General features: G+C 40.5%; 1 protein-coding gene across 3 annotated transcripts in view; it reads right to left on the bottom strand.

Moving 5' to 3' along the window:
• Positions 1–273: 273 nt before the first annotated feature.
• The window catches only part of grid1a (glutamate receptor, ionotropic, delta 1a), a 300,893-nt gene continuing 278,907 nt past the window's right edge, over positions 274–22,259 (bottom strand). The window contains exons 11-16 of one of the 3 annotated variants that reach the window (XM_058058873.1): positions 21,507–21,837; positions 19,142–19,280; positions 13,111–13,306; positions 9,331–9,497; positions 5,662–5,902; positions 274–1,555 (exon numbers count right to left, since the gene is read on the bottom strand). In XM_058058873.1, the coding sequence (XP_057914856.1) occupies positions 1,118–1,555; positions 5,662–5,902; positions 9,331–9,497; positions 13,111–13,306; positions 19,142–19,280; positions 21,507–21,837 (1,512 nt within the window). In that variant the 3' untranslated portion in view covers positions 274–1,117. Of the gene's footprint in view, positions 1,556–5,430; positions 5,903–9,330; positions 9,498–13,110; positions 13,307–19,141; positions 19,281–21,506; positions 21,838–22,259 lie in introns of all 3 variants that reach the window. The other 2 variants (XM_058058871.1, XM_058058872.1) reach the window with 2 other exon arrangements.

Raw genomic sequence — 22,259 nt, 5'->3', positions numbered from 1 at the left:
TAACGGGGCGTCAGCCGACCATCCATGTTCCCTGTAGGGGAAAAGAGAGATTATTTAACAGCAGATTGCCCCACAGCGTCCACACAAGTCAATTATATGCACTATTCGAGTCATTTGCGGCTCGATAATCATGACGGCGGTCATTTTCCTTCTGGTGCTAATGTGTGCTATGCTTGTACAAATCATTTATCTTACTATTACTTACTATTCTCACAAATTGTTACATTTTATATATTTTATCTTACACATGTTCATTAGTAATTACAGTTATGTGAAGCGGTAGAAAATGAACGAATGAATGAATGAAAGAGGAAGAGAAAAGAGGAAGTACATACTCGACAGGTTTCACATGATCACATCTAAAATGGCTGCCAGCCATCCACTTGCACTTGCTGCAATATAGACTGGACTGTACCATCTATAATCAGGTGAGGGGGAATGGTTACATTATTGCTCAAATAAATAACAGAATTTCAAACAATAAACGTAGCAGGATATATTTTTACTTACTCTCACGAGCTAACGCATAAACTGATACACTGAAGTAATGGAAATAGCACCCACAAACGACATTAGTAATAACAAACATATGGTTAAATTACCCCAAAATGGAAGTAGTAGCCCTAGTAATGTAATTGTCACACAAGCAGCAGAACAGCTCCCATTTTTGTAATATACCTTTTATTCTTTTCATAGGAAACAAATCATTGTTTTTGAAATGTCTTTTCCTGTCAAATGTCTTTTAGTTGTTGTTGTTCATGAGTTCTTCTCACAGTACATTCAGTTATCTGAAAGAAAACATCTTGGCACTTCGAAAACAACCAACACAAAAAAATGTCACCTTTATTTTGTAGAGAACAAAAAAAAAAACAAAAAAAAAATACAAAGCCATTCAAACAGTATTTTTTTAAATACTTTTCTTTTTTTTTAAACTCAACTCTGGAGAATATTCAAAATACACTTTGTAATGTGGCTTGTTCTCTCTTTATAATTACAAATATGTACATTAAGAGTCTCTTCTGTCTTGTCTGGTGTCTCCACTGGTAATAAAAAGATGTTTTCTTATTTTCTATTTATAGCTCTCATCCACGCCGGTCTCCAGAGTCACCTCAGATGCTCAGATGGAGGTCCCGTGGCTGGCTTCCCCCTCTGAGATGGGCCCCCCCGGCACCGGCTGGTAGGACATGGGCATGGGCGTCTTGACCGGGCTCTGGAGGAAGAGCCCCCCGTTGGGCGCCCTGTGTTTGCATCGGATGGAGGGCATTGTGGCGCTGCTGAGAGGCAGGGGCAAGGTCCGGCCGCCCACCGCGCCTAGTGTCCTCCCGGCCCCGTGGCCCTCCCGCAGGAAGGTGCTCACCGAGAGGGGTGGCGGTGGCCCCCGGTGGGTGGGGTACTCCCGAGCGGACAAGACCTCCAGAGACTGGCTGGGTTGCATGCTGCTAATGTCCAGAGCGGAGATCTCGATAGACTGGCCGGGCAGCTGCTTGTGGGCCAGGTCTTTGTCCAGGAGGCTGTTTAAACGCTGGTGGACCTGCTCCAGGTTCACTTCTTTGTCCTGCAACCACAATGGACCATGCACCAATGGGGGGTAAGACGGAGGGGATGCGATTAAAGGATAGAAAATATGTCAAAAAAAAAGAATGGAAAGAGAGAAAGTAGAAAGGTTACACTTTTGTTTTGTCATCAAACATCTTTGCAAGTCCATGCAATCTAGTCTACGTACTTAGGCTGGATTTACACTACTTAGACTAGAGGATTTTTGACTAGTATTTGTACAGCAGATTCAGGATACTCCATGTTTTTTTTTTTGCCAGTGTGTGTTCCTCTCATATAGTGTTTACATTTGGTCAGGGGTCAGAAAACTTTACTACAAAAAAGCAGTAAACATCAGTTTAAAATATCTTTCAATCTTTCTTGGCTGCACGGCGGATGAGTGGTTAGCGCGCAGACCTCACAGCTAGGAGACCAGGGTTCAATCCCACCCTCGGCCATCTCTGTGTGGAGTTTGCATGTTCTCCCCGTGCATGCGTGGGTTTTCTCCGGGTACTCCGGTTTCCTCCCACATTCCAAAAACATGCTAGGCTAATTGGCTAACATTTTTGCAGTCGATCCTTAAAAATAACAGTGCTTATGTTGCATTGTGGATCTTTGACGAGTGTTTTTACAGTAGATGCTTAAGAATAGCCGAGCGCTCCTGTTTGATAGAGGATCTTCGAAGAGTGTTTTTGCAGTATGTCTTTAAAAACAGCACAGCAATCCTGTCATATAGATAATCTTTGTTTTTTCAGTAGATGCTTGCAAACAGCAGAATGCTCCTGTCACATAGAGGATCTTTGACGTGTGTGTTTGCATTACGTCTTTAAAAGGATCAGATTCTATACTATACTATGTAGAGGATCTTTTACTAGCATTTTTCAGCTGATTACTAAAAACAGCAGTACACCCCGCCATCGAAAAAAGAGGAACTACATTTTGCAATTGGTCCCAAGTGACTGCTCCTGTCGTATTGTGAATCTCTGACAAGCATTTGTGCGATAGGTTCTGAAAAACAGCATATGGTAGTCGATGCTTAAAAACAACAGTGCTTATGTCGCATTGTGGATCTTTGACAAGTGTTTTTGCAGTAGATGCTTAAGAATAGCCGAGCGCTCCTGTTTGATAGAGGATCTTCGAAGAGTGTTTTTGCAGTATGTCTTTAAAAACAGCACAGCAATCCTGTCATATAGATAATCTTTGGCTAGAGTTTTTCCAGGAGATGCTTGCAAACAGCAGAATGCTCCCGTCACATAGAGGATCTTTGACGTGTGTGTTAGCATTACGTATTTAAAAGGATCAGATTCTATACTATACTATGTAGAGGATCTTTTACTAGCATTTTTCAGCAGATTACTAAAAACAGCAGTACACCCCGCCATCGAAAAAAGAGGAACTACATTTTGCAATTGGTCCCAAGTGACTGCTCCTGTCGTATTGTGAATCTCTGACAAGCATTTGTGCGATAGGTTCTGAAAAACAGCATATGGTAGTCAATGCTTAAAAACAGCAAAACGCTTTGACTAACATTTTTGCAGTCGATCCTTAAAAACAACAGTGCTTATGTCGCATTGTGGATCTTTGACGAGTGTTTTTACAGTAGATGCTTAAGAATATCAGAGCGCTCCTGTTTGATAGAGGATCTTTGAAGAGTGTTTTTGCAGTAGGTCTTTAAAAACAGCACAGCAATCCTGTCATATAGATAATCTTTGGGTAGAGTTTTTGCAGTAGATGCTTGCAAACGGCAGAATGCTCCTGTCACATAGAGGATCTTTGTTTCGTGTAAATATATCGCTTTTAATTTGACATTATGACTATGAACACTAGTGTAAATCCAGCCTGAGAGAAATTCTTTGGTGTGTATTTGAGGCTTGATGTTGTAACAATCCTGATATCATTTTCTTAACTTCTTAAGAAAATCAAAAAGTTCCAGTTAAAAAACATAAAGCCTCAAAAGTGAACACGTCGGCTGACAAGACGCATGCAGTAACACTCAAATGAAGACGGAAATGGTTTAAAAGTACGGTAAAAAAAAACATTTAGAACACATACGGCAATGATGACAACATAAATGTGAGCAAAGTCAGCGACTTATCGTGAGAATTTACTAGAAAATCGTACAAAAATTGCAGTATGTTTTCAGTAACTTTTTGTAACAAATCCTAATGAATTCTCACGACACGAGCATGCCGCCGTTGCCGCCGTCTTCGGACGTCATGCACCCTTTTGGGTCGATACACAGTAGACGACACCACCAAACGACGAGGTGAGATGACGGATGAAGCGACTAGAATCGACCCCTACCCCCGGCCTTGTGTGCCCTGCCCCCTTTTGGTCCGACACAGCCAATCAGCACTCACAATTTGGAGTCAAGAGCCTTGCGTCTGTTTGACTGTCAACATGTCCCGCCTCCCTTCAGGTGATATGTCCTTATAGGGTCACATTGAGCACCCAGAAATTTATTTTAGATGTTCTTATTCTGTTATTGTGATACTCGCTGTTAATTCTTATTTTTTTTTTTTTTTTTTTTATTGTAACTGTTGCACTTTGAGATCATTCATTTGATGTAAAGTGTGTTGTAAATTAAATTTATTATTATTATTATTATTATTATTATTATTATTATTATTATTAGAAAAGGTATGTGGTATGAATGTGACCTGTGATTATTATTATGTTATGTAATATTTATCAATAGAAAACTTAAACATGTTTTTTTTAGAAATACAAAAAATGTGTATTTTCAATAACGACATATTTCTACATAATAAAAAAAATAAACTACAAATAAAAAAGAAATCACACATAAATAAATAAACATTACATTCAGACTATTGAATAAATAACACAAATACTGTAAATGCAAATAAAAAGTCAAAATTACACATATATTATTACTAATATTGTTGTTTTAGTTAATTACTAATTTTTTTAGACTTTTTTACAAAAAGATTGAGGAATCTGCAATCTGTATGGATTTGGCCTTTACATCAATATTATATAGTATTATTATTATATTATTAATTATTAAAGAAAATAGAATAAATGAATAAAAATATTTTCCAGTTTTCAAGTATCATTATCTACATTTTTATTATTGTTATATGAACATAAATTAATTTCATGTAATGTTTTTTCCTCAAAAAAAATAAAAATGCAATTTTTTTAAATAAAGAATATAGAAAAATAATCACATAACTGTGTTTTTAAATTGCAAAAATGTCGGATTTACAATAACACTGCCCTATTTTGGAAAACGTATAAACACATTTCCAAGTCATTAATCCCGGCAGTGACCCTTGAGCTTGATGTAATTATCTTACAGCAGCGGGATGCTGCATTCAAGTGCTGTATTTCTTTTCTCTATGATGTCTATGGTGAAAACCTGCCATCATTAGAGTAACTACAAGGGTAATCCTGGAATGCATGACGACAAATAAAGTCAGCGGCAGTACCTTAACACCTTGACACCGGCGGGTAAGTACCGGAGTATGTCGGACGTCAAGTCAAACAGTGGGTGGCGGGTATGGCTGTGCGGGGTCGGGAGGGGAGGGGTCAAGGCTCAAATTCTACGTCATCTGCTCGTGCTCACACTTTAGTTTAGGGATCCATGTCAAGCCTTACTCGTGTGGATGCAGAGGGGCTGCCGAGTCGGAGCTCTACGGCGTTAAGACTTGAATGGATTGGCTAAAGAGAGCTATTGTACCACTGAAGCGCGCATCGACCCAGAAGTACAATGGTGAGTTGGTCAAATTAACACTGTGAGGAGTTTGTTCGTAAGCTGCCGTAAGCTTCTCTCTCACATGAGAACCGTTCATACATGAGAGAGAATCACAACCATGAGAAGGAATGATCACAGACTGATCACATGACTTCCGGACTATCATCGAGGCACACCTATTATAGCTGCGTGTACTGCAGCTCTACTAAATCGGGGCTGGCGTCTGTGCTTGCTGGATCCATAAAGTAGAGTGTGGCAGTGGCGTCTCTGGGCAGCACCGGGGGGCCCGGGGGTCTGGGTCTCGACCGGGGCCTCGGCGGGGCGGGGGGACCCGCGGCGGTGACCACCACGGCCCGGTTCTGGGTAAGCAGGTTTGGGCCCGGGCCGGACGAGTTGTCATTGGTCACCTCTTTGGGCTCCTTCCTGCGGCACTGGTTGCTGTTCCACCAGGTCTCCAGCGCCGCCACCAGCAGGGCCAGAAGAAGTCCCGCCGCCAGGATGCAGAAGACCCCGGCAAAGCTGTGGAGATGCAGCGCCCTGCCCTCGGTCTGGGCGTCGGCGTGGCTTTGCAGGTCGCAGCGGCCCTTCTTCGGCCACCACTTCTGCTTCAAGATGTCCAGGTCGCCTTTCTCCTGAAGCTCTAATATCCTGAGGAGGACAAACAATATGGTTTTTACATGATGTATGTTTTTATATAGTATAGGCAAAAAAATTGGGCCACTTATTATTCATTCATTCATTCGTGCTGGAGCCTATCCCAGCTGTCTTCGGGCGAGAGGCGGGGTACACCCTGGACCGATCACCAACCAATCACCGTTTGTGTTGTAGCATCATTGTTTGGCTAAATATATACAGTATAGCTAAATTTGTGGCGGGGGTGCTGGAGCCTATCCCAGCTGTCTTCAGGCGAGAGGCGGGATACACCCTGGACTGGTGGCCAGCCAATCACAGTATATGTTGTAGCATCATTGTTTGGCTAAATATATACAATATGGCTAAATTTGTCGCAGGGTGCTGGAGCCTATCCCAGCTGTCTTCAAGCGAGAGGCGGGGTACACCCTGTACTGGTCACCAACCAATCACAGTTCATGTTGTAGCATCATTGTTTGGCTAAATATATACAGTATGGCTAAATTTGTGGCAGGGTGCTGGAGCCTATCCCAGCTGTCTTCGGGCGAGAAGCGGGGTACACCCTGGACCGATCACCAACCAATCACAGTTTATGTTGTAGCATTGTTGTTTGGCTAAATATATACAGTATGGCTAAATTTGTCGCGGGGGTGCTGGAGCCTATCCCAGCTGTCTTCGGGCGAGAAGCGGGGTACACCCTGGACCGATCACCAACCAATCACAGTTTATGTTGTAGCATCGTTGTTTGGCTAAATATATACAGTATAGCTAAATTTGTCGCGGGGGTGCTGGAGCCTATCCCAACTTTTTTCGGGCGAGAGAGGCGGGGTACACCCTGGACTGGTAGCCAGCCAATCACAGGGCACATATAGACAAACAACCATTCACACTCACATTCATACCTATGGACAATTTGGAGTCGCCAATTAACCTAGCATGTTTTTGGAATGTGGGAGGAAACCGGAGTACCCGGAGAAAACCCACGCATGCACGGGGAGAACATGCAAACTCCACACAGAGATGGCTGAAGGTGGGATTGAACTCCGGTCTCCTAGCTGTGAGGTCTGCGCGCTAACCACTAGACCACCGTGCAGCCACCACTTATTATTATGTGATATTTTGTAAAGCAAAAGATGTACTGTGTTTGTGTTTGTACAGAGCATACACATACATACAGTAGGGGTATCGAACACGTAACGTGGACTGATGTGTGTCGCTTCAAGCACATAAGCGTGTATTAAACACTTTCTGCAGGCCACCAAGAAAGCGGAAGAACAGATGGACATAGCGGACGAAGAAGGACGACAAAGACTCGGCCTTGAGTCTTCGCATTTGGCATCGTTTAACGTTATTCACAGTGATTTTTCAACGCCATCAACAAGGCCTGCCACATAAATATTTGAGCATAATCCTGCACATTTATTACCAGCACGACAAAAAAAAAAAAAAAAGAAGCGCACTCAGATCACAGATGTTGAAGCGTTTGACATTGAGTAATTTATCCACATTAATACACGAATAACGCCGCTCCAGACGCGCCATTCATTCTCCTACAAGTGATGCATTCAAGATCATTTGCACAGAAGCCGTTTGTGCTTTGAGGGGAGATCAATCCTCTTGGTTCCGATGATACCTGCATGGTGCTTTCGTTTTCGTAGGCCGGAATTGAAATTCATATCCATCCATCATCTGGGAGTATTTCGGTTTCGTGTGCGTCGTTACAGAAGCAACAGGTAAAAAACCCCAAGACAGCAAATAGTAACGCCGGAGATTACTTACTGTTTCCGAAAATGCATGAATTATGTTCATTAAAGACTAAATTGCCTTAAGTGTTGACCAAAACAGGCACGTTAAGTTAATTACAGACTCTAAATAGTCTTCAGGGTGTGTAAAAACAAAAACATTAGCTTCATTAAGGACTAAATAGTTTAATGTGTATATTATTTACCACACAACTGTCCTCAATGTTTATAAAAATATTCATTGAAGACGTGATGTATTTATATATATTTATATATATTTCCAGTTGTGTGAAAGTATAAAAATATAGATGAGTAAGTAATTGAGTAAGGACTACAAAAACATGGACATTAGATTGAATAAGGACTACAAAAACATGGACATTAGGTTGAGTAAGGACTACAAAAACATGGACATTAAGTTGAGTAAGGACTACAAAAACATGGACTTAAGGTTTAGTAAGGACTACAAAAACAGAGACCTTAGGTTAAGTAAGGACTACAAAAACATGGACATTAGGTTGAGTAAAGACTACAAAAACATGGACATTAAGTTGAGTAAGGACTACAAAAACATGGACCTTAGGTTGAGTAAGGACTACAAAAACATGGACCTTAGGTTGATTATGGACTACAAAAACATGGATATTACGTTGATTATGGACTACAAAAACATGGACCTTAGGTTGAGTAAGGACTACAAAAACATGGACCTTAGGTTGATTATGGACTACAAAAACATGGATATTACGTTGATTATGGACTACAAAAACATGGACCTTAGGTTGAGTAAAGACTACAAAAACATGGACTTTAGGTCGAGTAAGGACTACAAAAACATGGACCTTAGGTTGATTAAGGACTACAAAAACATGGACATTAGGTTGATTATGGACTAGAAAAACATGAACATTCGGTCGAGTAAGGACTACAAAAACATGGACCTTAGGTTGATTATGGACTACAAAAACATGGACATTAGGTTGATTATGGACTACAAAAACATGGATATTACGTTGATTACGGACTACAAAAACATGGACCTTAGGTTGAGTAAAGACTACAAAAACATGGACTTTAGGTCGAGTAAAAACTACAAAAACATGGACATTAGGTTGAGTAAGGACTACAAAAACATGGACCTTAGGTTGATTATGGACTACAAAAACATGAACATTAGGTCGAGTAAGGACTACAAAAACATGGACCTTAGGTTGATTATGGACTACAAAAACATGGACATTAGGTTGAGTAAGGACTACAAAAACATGGACCTTAGGTTGATTATGGACTAAATTGTCTTCATCGTTTACAAACAACATGTGTGTTAGGTTGATTGCAGACTTTAAATTCGATGGATGGATGGATGGATGTTCCCGTCACTGTGAGGTTGCCAGGCAACCAATCCAGAGTCCAGAAAGCAGACCGAGAGAATATCAGTCACTTTAAAAGAACTACTTTTGGTTTAAAGCGTCTTCCTCTCTCCCTTTTTTCCAATACTGGAATCCATAAAACACATTTATTATCGAGCTTATGAGGTGCAGAGTCGTTCTCTTTTTGTTCGCAGCCTTTCAGGGTGGCTTGCTCCTTGACTTAACCACGCGACCCGCCCGCAGCTTCATATTAAAGCGCGTACGTGAGACGCGGCGATAATGACCGTCTCATATCAGGCGGCGGTGTGAATAATAAGGTGTGAAGTGTGTGTACTTCTGTGAGAAGAGGTCTCTGTAAGGGCTGCCGTGTTGCAGGGCCACGCCGTAGCCTCTGGTGCTGATGCTGTTACCGGCCACCGTCAGCGTGCAGTCGTCGTCTGTCAGGGCGGCGTATTCCACCACCGCCATGTCCCACAGGAAGGCGTACGACTCCCGCTTTGCCTGGATTGATCACACACACACAAAAAAAATAATGACAGTACAGTACGCGCAAAGCCGAGTGACATCTCCACGGCTGTGGAAATCTCTCTAATATGTATGCCTTGCATTGATTTTTCACAGAGATCAATTTGGCATTGTTGGGTGGAGACGAGCAAAAATGACAAGTCGACAGCTTCACAAGACTGGAAGAAAGAATCGGAATGACTTTCATGCCGGCTGAAGTGCTGCATTAGTGTCACACAATCATTTCCTCTTTCTTTGCCTTACTTTTTTGTACTTTGGTGAACTTTTCCCCGTTCATATTCCCCACATTCCCACATTCCCAATTACATTGGGAGTCGACTCGGTTGGCTTCTGTGTTGCAAAACATGTATGTTAGGTTGCATAATGTTTACAAAGATAAACAATTAGGTTCGTTAAGGACTAGATTGTCTTCAGTGTTTACAAAAACACTTACTATATTATATTAATTGAAGCATAAGCTACCTGCTGTGTTTACAAAACAAAAAATTATTACCATTATGTTTTCAAGAATGCATATATTTGGTTAATTAAGGACTTAATTATCTTCAGGTTTTACAACGACATGTATATTAAGTTATATAAAACCTAAATTATCTGCAATGTTTGCAAAAACTTATATTTTAAAGTCACTGAAGACTTTATATGGTCCTTATTGCTTGTAAAAATATACATATTGGGTTCATTAAAAACAGTGTTGACAAAAAACTGTCAATTAGGTTCACTGAAGGCAAAATTATCTGCCATTTTTACAAAAAAACGTTAAACGTTAAAGTCTTTTAAGACTTTATATGGCCCTTAATGTGTACAAAATGTGAGATAAAATGTGTATAAAATAAATAAAAATATATAAAATTTTAAAATGTTAAAATTTTAAAATTTTAAAATATTTACATTTTAAAATTAGAAAATTTTAAAATTAAAAAAATTAAATTAAAAAATAAAAAAATTAAAATAAAAAAAATTAAATTAATTTTTTTTAATTAAAAATGTTAAAATTTTAAAATTACATGAGGAAAGCAGTAGTTACTATGGTACCCATTATGTCATTGTATGGTCATATCACCTCGTACTTCGGTACGTGACAAAAATAAAAAACTTAAAAAACTTAAAAACTTAAAAAAAACATACGTAAGGTCATTGAAGATTTTATATGGCCCTTAATGTGTACAAAATGTGAGATAAAATGTGTATAAAAATTAATAAAATATTTAAAAAAATAAAAGAAATATTAGGAAAGCAGGAAGTGAACAAATGTAACAGTTACTGATTGTAAAAGTACCAGATGGAGGGGTAGGATTTAATAAGCTTTGCTTCTTCCTACTCCTTTTGACATGTGGAACTGTGAACTGATTATGTGATGCATTCAATTGTAATCTGATGCATGTTCAAATGAAATTAAACCATTACCATTACTAAAATTGCATATAATAAGTGACTGAATGGTTTTCAGTATTTCTAAAAACATGCATAATATGTTCATTCAAGCCTAAATGATCTGCAGTGTTTACAAAAACACGTATGTCAGCGCCATTGAAGACTCGCTGGTCCATAATGTTTACAAAAAAGGGTTTGTTAGGTTACTTAAGGACTAAATTGCTTTCAGTGTGCTAACAAATACATTTTGTTTACACACATTTTGTATAATTTCCTGCATCTTTGCTTTACTTTATGTACTTTTGTGAACTTTCCCCCGGTTTCCATCCTTCACATCTTGTTCCCAATTACGTGTACCGTTAAAGCCAAATGTCATTTCCCTGACAGTGGAACTCAACAGGTTCTCTCCCGGCGTCAGTTCTTAATGTGTTAGGGAGTAAGATGGAGGGCAATTTGCATGGAATTACTGCAAACGCACAGCACGAACAAGGCTGCATTTCCTGGCAAAGATGATGAAAACTGTTACTTGAGAGACAACTATACACAAGCGCCGCCGGCGCCGACTGCACGCAAAGAAGATGAGAATGGGTCTGAAATCCTTTTGGATTTTTATTTCTTTTTTTGTTGTTGTTGTTGTTGATGACGCCCTTACTGGTGGTGTCCTCAACCTCATCCTGAGTAGTTCCAGAAATGACAACCAACCTTTTCACCTCACATCTCATTAGAAAAAGTAGGAATGTTTGCTCGCCGTGGTAAAAACGCACACATAGGATGAGGATTGTCATGTTTTTTTTTTTTTTGTCGGGGAACAAAATGGCGCAGTGGAAAATAAAGAACAATATAATTAACAATAAGTAATTTGACACTCCCTCCCAATGCAATTAACTGCTAAGGGGTTTACAATGTTATGATTATTACACTCTTGCAACATTAGCCACACCTACACAAGCTAACGCTGCATTTCTATAACTTTGCTGATGAGCTGCAAGACGAAGCACAGAAAGTGTTGACAAAAAAACTGTCAATTAGGTTCACTGAAGGCAAAATTATCTGCCATTTTTACAATTCATTGAAGACTTACGACTTGGCCCTTAATGTGTACAAAATGTGAGATAAAAATTCAAAAATTCAAAAATTCAAAAATTCAAAAATTCAAAAATTCAAAAATTCAAAAATTCAAAAATTCAAAATTTCAAAAATTCAAATATTCAAATATTATCGATATTATGTTTACAAGAATGCATATATTTGGTTAATTGAGGACTTCATTATCTTCAGGTTTTACAACGACATGTATATTAAGTTATATAAAACCTAAATTATCTGCAAAAACTTATATTTTAAGGTCACTGAAGACTTTACATGGTCCTTATTGCTTGTAAAAATATGTATATTGGGTTCATTAAAAACAGTGTTGACAAAAAACTGTCAATTAGGTTCACTGAAGGCAAAATTATCTGCCATTTTTACAAAAAAAAACACTTTTGAAGACTTTATATGGCCCTTAATGTGTACAAAATGTGTATAAAAATGAATAAAAATATATAAAATTAAAAAATTTTAAAATTAAAAAAATTTAAAATTAAAAAATTTTAAAATTAAAAAAAATTAAAATTTTAAAATTAAATGAGGAAAGCAGTAGTTACTATGGTACCCATTATGTAATTGTATGGTCATATCACCTCGTACTTCACCGTACAAAAATACAAAACTTAAAAAACTTAAACTATATTAGGAAAGCAGGAAGTGAACAAATGTAACAGTTAATGATTGTAAAAGTACCAGATGGAGGGGTAGGATTTAATAAGCTAAAAAAACAAGCGTAAAAAAAAAGTGTCCATCTATGAAGGTGTCCAAATTAGGATTTTCTTAGGCCTGCTGGATGTCTGCCCTCGACTAGTTAGACATGCAGGATTCATTGATATTTGTTAAATTATGGATCGCGTCTCTGCAGCTTACGTGGGCCTGTGGTGAGCAGGTTTGACAGACAGGAAAGGAGTCGTCATAAAATATTACTTCACTGCTGCTTTTGTAGGAAGCACTAGAATTCGAAAACAGCCCCAAAAAAGGCATCATTATGTTTATAAGGAACATTTCTGGGCATGATGTACCACAAGATTTCTTAAAACTTTCCTACGACGCTAACTTTAAATTTTATAACTGAAGAAAAAACATAATTTAACGCTTCTCACCAAAGACGGAAAGAACTTATTACCTTCTTGATGCCTTCAGCAGGGCCTGAAACGGAGTTCTCAAATCCATTGTTCTTGTTGATGGTCTTCCAGAGATCGGCAAAGGTGCTGTCCTGCTCCAGAGGGTTGGTGCCCTTGGCTTGGAAGTAGTCGTACACAGCAGAGTCCCTCACTGTACCGTAGACCAGGTCCACTTGTTTGGACAGGTCCTGAAAAGACCTGGAGGACAAGCGTCGTTATAAGAAACGGTGGTGGTTCTTTGTTATCAGGGTGCGTTTGGTTCGTTGGTTGAACGCAATCGTCCGAACCCCAAGAACCGGAGTACCGAACTGTACTTTGACTGAAACGGTTTTCACAGTTTTTTTTGGTAGCCATGTTTATGTTTGCTCAGCTTTGCTCCACGTCCAATCAGTACGTCTTAAACGACAACTCAGAGTACTTGGAGAGCATCGCCGTAAATCAGCCTGCCCTTTATCAAGCAAATGAGACGCACCTGTAGCTTCTCTAGAAGATGCTTTCACCCCCCCCCCCCCCCCAAGCATCATTGCTGCAACTGTACGCTAATTCAACTACCAGAATTTGAAGAAGGTTGTGAGTGTGATCGATTGGCCATTAACTGGCCGTAAGACAGTGTGCCAACGTCTAATGTACTTTTCATGAACAATACTTCATATGTGGAAATGAGTCCCGTCTGACACAAAACGCCATTACGCAGATGTTGGGTCGGCATGCAGGAGATGGGACTTTTTTTTTTTTTGGAGAGTCAGCCAACTGGACCTTTTTTTTTTTTTTTTTTTTAGGTAAACCCAATTCTAAACAGTAGTAGCTATGATGCGCTATCATTGATTATGCCTGTCAACGGTCCTGTTTTACTCTTCTTACTTGGTGCCCTCACCCCCCCCATTTGAATAGTTTTCCCGTATTTGAACTATCATAAAAATGGAATGGTGCTGGTGGAAATTCTGATAGAGGTTCTGCTCATTTTTTGGAAAAATGTACCGTATTTTCCGGAGTATAAGTCGCACTTTTTTTCATAGGTTAGCTGTTCCTGCCACTTATACTCCAGAGTGACTTATAAATGAAAAATATATATACAATTTCACAGACAGCCACAAGAGGGCACTATAGACTTTCGCACCGATATCTCCTAACAGTAGACGTTAGCTTACAGGGCTGCACGGTGATCGAGTGGTTAGCGCACAAACTTCACAGCTAGGACACCAGGGTTCAATTCCACCCTCGGCCATCTCTGTGTGGAGTTTGCGTGTTCTCCCCGTGCATGCGTGGGTTTTCTCCGGGTACTCCGGTTTCCTCCCACATTCCAAAAACATGCTAGGTTAATTAGCGACTCCAAATTTTCCATAGGTATGAATGTGAGTGTGAATGGTTGTTTGTCTATATGTGCCCTGTGATTGGCTGGCCACCAGTCCAGGGTGTAGCAGTCATCTGGGATAGGCTCCAGCATACCCACGACCCTAGTGAGGATAAGCGGTAGAAAATTAAAAAAATAAAGAAAGAAAGTGTCAAAATATTAAGAATCTTCATCATCTTTATGAGACCCGAGTTCGATTCCGCCCTCGGCCATCTCTGTGTGGAGTTTGCATGTTCTCCCCGTGCATGCATGGGTTTTCTCCGGGTACTCCGGTTTCCTCCCACATTCCAAAAACATGCTAGGTTAATTAGCGACTCCAAATTGTCCATAGGTATGAATGTGAGTGTGAATGGTTGTTTGTCTATATGTGCCCTGTGATTGGCTGGCCACCAGTCAATAGGCTAGGCTCCAGCACCCCCCGCGACCCTCGTGACGAAAAGTGGTAGAAAATGAACGAATGAATGAATGAATAATACTATATAATACTATGATACTATACAACACTAGTAGTATTATATAGTATCGTATAGTAATAGTATAATATGAAAGTTTTTAGTACTTTTCGGTATCTAAAAAGTTATGCTGCCATGATCTCTTGATGGCAAAGGCAAACAAGCTTTCTCTCTTTAAACTTAGACTTCCTTGGTGACCATGATGAAGGATAAAGATCTCATATCCTTGATTATGTTAAAGGATCTGCTCCTATGAAAGTGAAAGTGTTGTTATTATTGGCTGGAAGACCAGAACTAGTAGACAAATGTCATATTTTATCATTACTATTTAATTTTAGGGCAGCACGGCGGTCTAGTTGTTAGCACGCAGACCTCACAGCTAGGAGACCAGCGTTCAATTCCCACCCTCGGCCATCTCTGTGTGGAGTTTGCATGTTCTCCCCGTGCATGCGTGGGTTTTCTCCGGGTACTCCGGTTTCCTCCCACATTCCAAAAAAACATGCTAGGTTAATTAGCGACTCCAAATTGTCCATAGGTATGAATGTGAGTGTGAATGGTTGTTTGTCTATATGTGCCCTGTGATTGGCTGGCGACCAGTCCAGGGTGTACCCCGCCTCTCGCCCGAAGACAGCTGGGATAGGCTCCAGCACCCCCCGCGACCCTCGTGAGGAAAAGCGGTAGAAAATGAATGAATGAATGAATGAATATTTCATTTTATTCTGGTATTCTATCTTTTAATGAGTACGTTTTATGTGTCCGTCACTTGAGGGAGGGAATGACTTCACCAAAACTCGACTTGCCACACGGGGAACGGAACTCGTTTGTAACCCGAGCACCACATCCACATCGATTTCATTTAATCCTTCTCGGTTTCTGCTCAATGGCGATAAGTGAAATGTCTAAATTTGCATTATCTGCCAAAAGATGGACATAAGTGATGGATATTTTGGCCCATTTGTGCCACTTCACCTCTTGCTTGTGCTTTTTTTTTTGGCAGGATGACAGCCTCTTAAGGGAGATAAGAGATTGATTACTCCTACGGCTGTAAAGGAGCTTTATTGTTTTCCAATTGAACTAGACGGGGGGCACAAACTACACCTTGTTCAGTCTAGTTGGTAAAATATGATGGTTTTTACGTCGTCTGTCACTTCTCTTCTTTTTACTTTGGCGTTTAAAAGTAGGACAAGATGGCTGTAATGTTTTTTTTAGAGCAGAGAAGAGGTTTTGCTGCAGAATATTTGGAGGCGTTATTGATTGGTTCTGTGAGGGATGAACTGTGTTTGAGCGACCATATGGTCAGCATAGAGATAAACTTTAGTGGGGAAGTTTACAAACTAGCTTCCAGACTTTGTATTGTTGACTTATAATACACATACAGATCAGTTAGCACACAATATGGCGTCCGCGGGGGCATGACCATGAGGTCCACCTTCTTACTAATACAGTTAACTAGTTTTGGGTCCTTAGCAAAACATCAAAAGAGCTCTCAAATTCAGTTTCTTTTTGTTTGAATATTCTGCATGGATTCTAGGACATTAGCCACGTTTACATGGACCCAAATATTCCAATTCCAATCGGATTATTTGCTCAAACGGAAAGAATGTAACCTTTGTATACACGTCATTCCGAAACAAAAGTGCCAATCCGAATTAATATAGTATAATCGGATTCCCAGGGGTGGAATATTCCTTTCGCCAATCCGATTGAGGTATCTTGTATCCGCTCAATCGGAAAGTTGTCACACTGCGTTCTTCTTCTTCTGTTGTTTATTGGCGGTTGGCAAGCAGCTTTCGTGTGCATTAGCGCCATCTGTGGAACAGAATCTAAACACTTCTATACGCCATTCACAAGTCCAGTTTTATTAATTATAATAATTAATTAATAATTATTTATGAATTATTTATTCATTCATTCATTTTCTACCGCTTTTTCCTCACGAGGGTCGCGGGGGTGCTGGAGCCTATCCCAGCTGTCTTTGGGCGTAAGGCGGGGTACACCCTGGACTGGTGGCCAGCCAATCACAGGGCACATATAGACAAACAACCATTCACACTCACATTCATACCTATGGACAATTTGGAGTCGCCAATTAACCTAGCATGTTTTTGGAATGTGGGAGGAAACCGGAGTACCCGGAGAAAACCCACGCATGCACGGGGAGAACATGCAAACTCCACACAGAGATGCCCGAGGGTGGGATTGAACCCCGGTCTCCTAGCTGTGAGGTCTGCGCGCAAACCCCTAGACCACCGTGCCACCCTGAATTATTTATTAATTATAAAATATTAGCAAAATTGAACTTTTCCTGTTCCCGGGTGCGTTCTTTCAGCGAATGCTGAGATATGACGTAACACGCAGCTCGAGATGTTCTTCGGTTTTAAAAATGGAGTCGAGCAATCGGGACTGGACTGCTGCAGAAAATTCGTTTTTGATTAAAAAACTAAATTTCAAGACTGGATGAACGAAAAACCGGCAATACGGAGTTATTCCAACAAGTGAAAGGAGGAAAACTCGAGGAAGTCGGTATCACGTCATGTTGGTGTTTACGTTTTACTGGGCATGCCCCATTGACTATTCTGTTGGATTCGAGCGACGCATGTAGACAAGAGATTGGAATATTCCTTTCCATGTATACCATTGCTTTCGGAAAGGTCATTCGGAAAGATTCCATCCGGAAAGAGAAAAACTCATGTAAACGTGGCTATTGTTTATTTTCCCCCTTCTTTTTGTCTTCCCGCTTTTGCTGCACTTTGTTTGAATTCTCTCCCCAACAAACAACATGGAATACCTTCCCGGGATTGTTGTATGTTTACAAAGATTACAGCATGTTCTCCGCAAATAATCCCCCCGTACGGTCTACATGATTTATAAAGTAGTTACTTCAGGGAACAGCCAAGCCAACATTTTCTGACAAGCCTGTATTTTCCTTGTTAGGGTTCTGTGTGCACTCACAATTATTTGCAGTTACATGCCTTGCAGTGTCTGTAGGTTTGCTAGAAAAGACAAGTTTAAACTCTGGTTCATAGTTTATGTACTAACTTAACATCCATCCATAGATTTTTCATGCCGCTTAATCTCACTAGGGTGGTGGATATGCTGGAGCCTATCCTAGCTGTCTTTGGGGAAGAGGCAGAGGTACACCCTGGACTGGTTGCCAGCCAATCACAGGACAAACAACCATTCACGCTCACATTCGTGTGGAAGCGGTCGAGTGGTTAGCATGCAGATCTCACAGCTAGGAGACCAGGGTTCAATTCCACCCTCGGCCAGGTTAATTGGCGACTCCAAAATGTCCATTGGTATGAATGTGAGTGTGAATGGTTGTTTGTCTATATGTGCCCTGTGATTGGCTAGCCACCAGTCCAGGGTGTACCCCGCCTCTCGCCCAAAGACAGCTGGGATAGGCTCCAGCATAAACAACACAAAAATGGTTGTTTTACATGAAAATAACTATTTATTTACTAATATAACACCATTAGCTATTTACAAATTTCACATTTGGAACTGAGACCCGGGTTCAATTCCGCCCTCAGCCATCTCTGTGTGGAGTTTGCATGTTCTCCCCGTGCATGCGTGGGTTTTCTCCGGGTACTCCGGTTTCCTCCCACATTCCAAAAACATGCTAGGTTAATTGGCGACTCCAAATTGTCCATAGGTATGAATGTGAGTGTGAATGGTTGTTTGTCTATATGTGCCCTGTGATTGGCTGGCCACCAGTCCATGGTGTACCCCGCCTCTCGCCCAAAGACAGCTGGGATAGGCTCCAGCACCCCCGTGATCCTCGTGAGGCAAAGGGGTAGAAAATGAATGAATGAATCTTCGTACTACATGTTCTTCTTCTAATATTTGGACTTTGTTCCCATAATATTTATTTAATATTTAACATTCCCAAAGCTACTGTAATTTTAGGTTTAGTTGGTTTATCATTATATTACAACTTTATGGCAACTTCTTTAATATTTCAACTTTGGTTAATTAGCGACTCCAAATCGTCCATAGGTATGAATGTGAGTGTGAATGGTTGTTTGTCTATATGTGCCCTGCGATTGGCTGGCCACCAGTCCAGGGTGTACCCCGCCTCTCGTCAGAAGACAGCTGGGATAGGCTCCAGCATCCCCGCGACCCTCATGAGGATAAGCGGTAGAAAATGACTGCATGAATATTTCCCCAATGAATGTATACAATCTGATGATAGGTACTGATTACAGTTATGGCTGGATGGCGCCTTACCGTATGGCGTTGTCCATGCGGGACACGGTAAGGTACGCGGCCAGGTTGGCGGTGTAGGATGAGCACACGATGAGTGTGAAGAGCCACCAGCTGCCCATCACGATACGAAGTGCCACCGATCCCAGGATGGAGTCGCTGCCTGTGTTCCAACGGAAATAAGCTCATATTAAACCAACTGTGGGAAAAAAACATGGATTCCAAACAGTGCAGTCATCATTAATAATCTTTTTTTTTTTATTCCGCAAACTTCTTCCTTTCATTTCATTTTCATTCTTCTTCCAATTCCAATCTTGCCCTACCATCCTGACTCTCAATATGAATTGAATAAAAAAGAGCTTATGAGGCGTATGAGAAAGAAATGTCAGGATACATTCAAGTTTGGGTTAAAAAAAAAAAAGTTAGGCTGTAGAAATGTCACGAGAAAGCGAACGCACCGCAAAATGTGATGAGAGCGTATTTGGCTGAGTGTGTCATCACTGACGCAGCTGGGGCCTCGGGACTGAAGTGAAAAGCCTCGTGGGATGCGCGCTGCTCCGTCTTTTTATTCCGTGTGGCTTTGAGTGATCTCTCGAGGTCATCCCATACGAAAAGTGCATCTTGTCTTATAAATAAAGTTTATAATTACAAATAAAACCTGTTTCCTTGTGTGGATTGGAAAACGAGTTAAGAAAAGGGCAGTTTGTCTATGAGTTGATATTTTACTAAACCCACACGGAATGCTGAGGGAATACATCAGCATTCCGACCAATGTCATGCCCGGAAAAAGAAACAGCCCACTTGACAGAAAATAAAAATGGCAAAGCCAGAAAAAAACACCAAATTTATCTTCTTTTGGGTTCCAGTTGGCTCACGGGCAACATGCCACCATGATGATGCAGCTCACTTGCTGAAGTAGTCGTTTATCCAAAAAATCGGGAACGTACAGGAGCTGCATGTCCACCAGATGGAAAGACGGCATGGTGTCCTTGAGGAAGGACACCTTTAGGAAAATGCAAGGGTGTGCATTGTTCAAATGACTCATGACTCAAATCACTATGTGCCTCGTTAATGCGTGTATTTTTAATTGATGCGCTCTTTATTCAAACCCTGCGCTCACTTTAATCACTTAAAGTGTTTTAGCCTTCCGTCTTCATCGTGTGATAGTTTGACCTTGAAGTAACAGCCTGAAAAACTATGTCATGGTTTGGCTGTTTTCAACATGCTTAATAATAGTGCATTGAAGTACACGTACAACTCCTCTGGTTACTACCAATTACTACATTGGTACTATGCGATTTGAAGCATGACTTTTTTTTTTGGGTCAAAAAGGGAACACACTGCATGACTGCAAGTATATTTTGTGGATTACCTTGAACTCCTCTGGTTACTACCAATTACTATATTATTCATAACTGGTGGGAGGAGTGGCACATTGAGTATATGACACATACAGTTTGGGTATGCTTGCTTGAGTGCAGCACGCTATAACTTTGTGGATTTTTTGATTGTTTACATTAAAAAATGTGGATATTATAAATAATAACTGGTGGGAGGAATGAAGGAATTGAGTATATGACGTATAAAGTTTGTGTGTTTGTTCTTGTGTGCTCTTCCATATGTGAGTGTACCAGCAGGCTTTGACTTTGTGGATTATTTCGAGTCTTTTTGGCTGTTTCTCTTAAGGAAATTAGTTGTCACAAATAATAACCGGTGGGAGGAATGAATGCATTGAGTATATGACACATAATGGTTTGCTGTTTTCAACATGCTTAATAAAGGTGCATTGAGGTACACCGCATATTTACGTACAACTCCTCTGGTTACTACCAATTACTATATTATTCATAACTGGTGGGAGGAGTGACACATTCAGTATATGACACATACAGTTTGGGTATGCTTGCTTGAGTGCAGCACGCTAGAACTTTGTGGATTTTTGTGATTGTTTACATTAAAAAACATGGATAGAAATAATAACTGGTGGGGGGGATGAAGACACTGTAGAGTTTGGGTGTGCTTGCATGAGTGCTTGTGCATCAGCGAGGCTTTGACTTTGTGGATTATTTCGAGTCTCTTTGGTTGTTTTTATTAAGGAACTCATTAGTCACAAATAATAACCGGTGGGAGGAATGAAGGCATTGTGTGCTCTTCCATATGTGAGTGTATCAGCAGGCTTTGACTTTGTGGATTATTTTGGGTCTCTTTGGTTGTTTTTTTTATTTACACAAATTTGTTTTATTCTTACATGTTGGAATTTCCCCTCAGTGAACCGCAGCTCCTCCGTGTCAGAAGCACTCATGCACCCATGCCTTTTGCCAGCTTGTTGCACACAAGCACTTACTACTCGAAAGTACATCCAAGTTATTTATCTTATTATTTATCATACCTTGCTGGACAAAAGCCCCGTAAACAATCCAGATGGCGCTCTGTAATGATGTGGACACCGAGGGTGGCGGGTGGCCACCCGTGCTCTTCTGGCAACGCACTGCCTGGATGCGCCTGAGCAGAAAGATCATGACGCCCACCACCGGGATGGCGGCGCCGATGCACGCCCAAACGGCGAGGTCGAACGGGGCCAGCAAAGAGAAGATGTTGATCTTTTCTTCTGACTTGCGCATCAGGATTCCCACCGAGTAGTCCAAGTAGCGTTTGCTGAAGTCCACCACTCGCTCTCGCTCTGGTGTGATGGTGATGGCTGACACGGCTACGTCGGCTTTCTGTGGAGGATGATGATAGTAAAAATAATAATGGTAAGAAGAAGAAGAGTCATACTATTACTAGTACTACTCGTGGTAATAGTAAATAATAATTAACAGCTTTACAATACAATACTAACAAAGAATCCTGCAAGAACTTAGAATGTTAAAAGTACCACAATTTCGACTTCTAATATATTACATCTCCTTTACTTGGGAACTACTACAATCACAAGCTACGAATGAACTCAAGACAAAGTCGTCAACCAATTGGAAATTGTTCGATCTTACAACGACGCTAAACTCATCACACAGCAAATGAACACTCAAAAGGTAACTAAGAAATATACAGTACAAATACCAATAAAAGTTTTAAAATAAAAACAACTATTTTAACTTCTTCCCATTGTCTTCCCAGGCAAAGTATTTCATTCTAATTATTT

The sequence above is a fragment of the Doryrhamphus excisus genome, chromosome 20, assembly GCF_030265055.1.
Source record: "Doryrhamphus excisus isolate RoL2022-K1 chromosome 20, RoL_Dexc_1.0, whole genome shotgun sequence".
NCBI lineage: Eukaryota > Metazoa > Chordata > Actinopteri > Syngnathiformes > Syngnathidae > Doryrhamphus > Doryrhamphus excisus.
The sequence above is the reverse complement of the archived record's forward strand: the minus strand, read 5'-3'. Positions and strand labels throughout refer to the sequence as shown.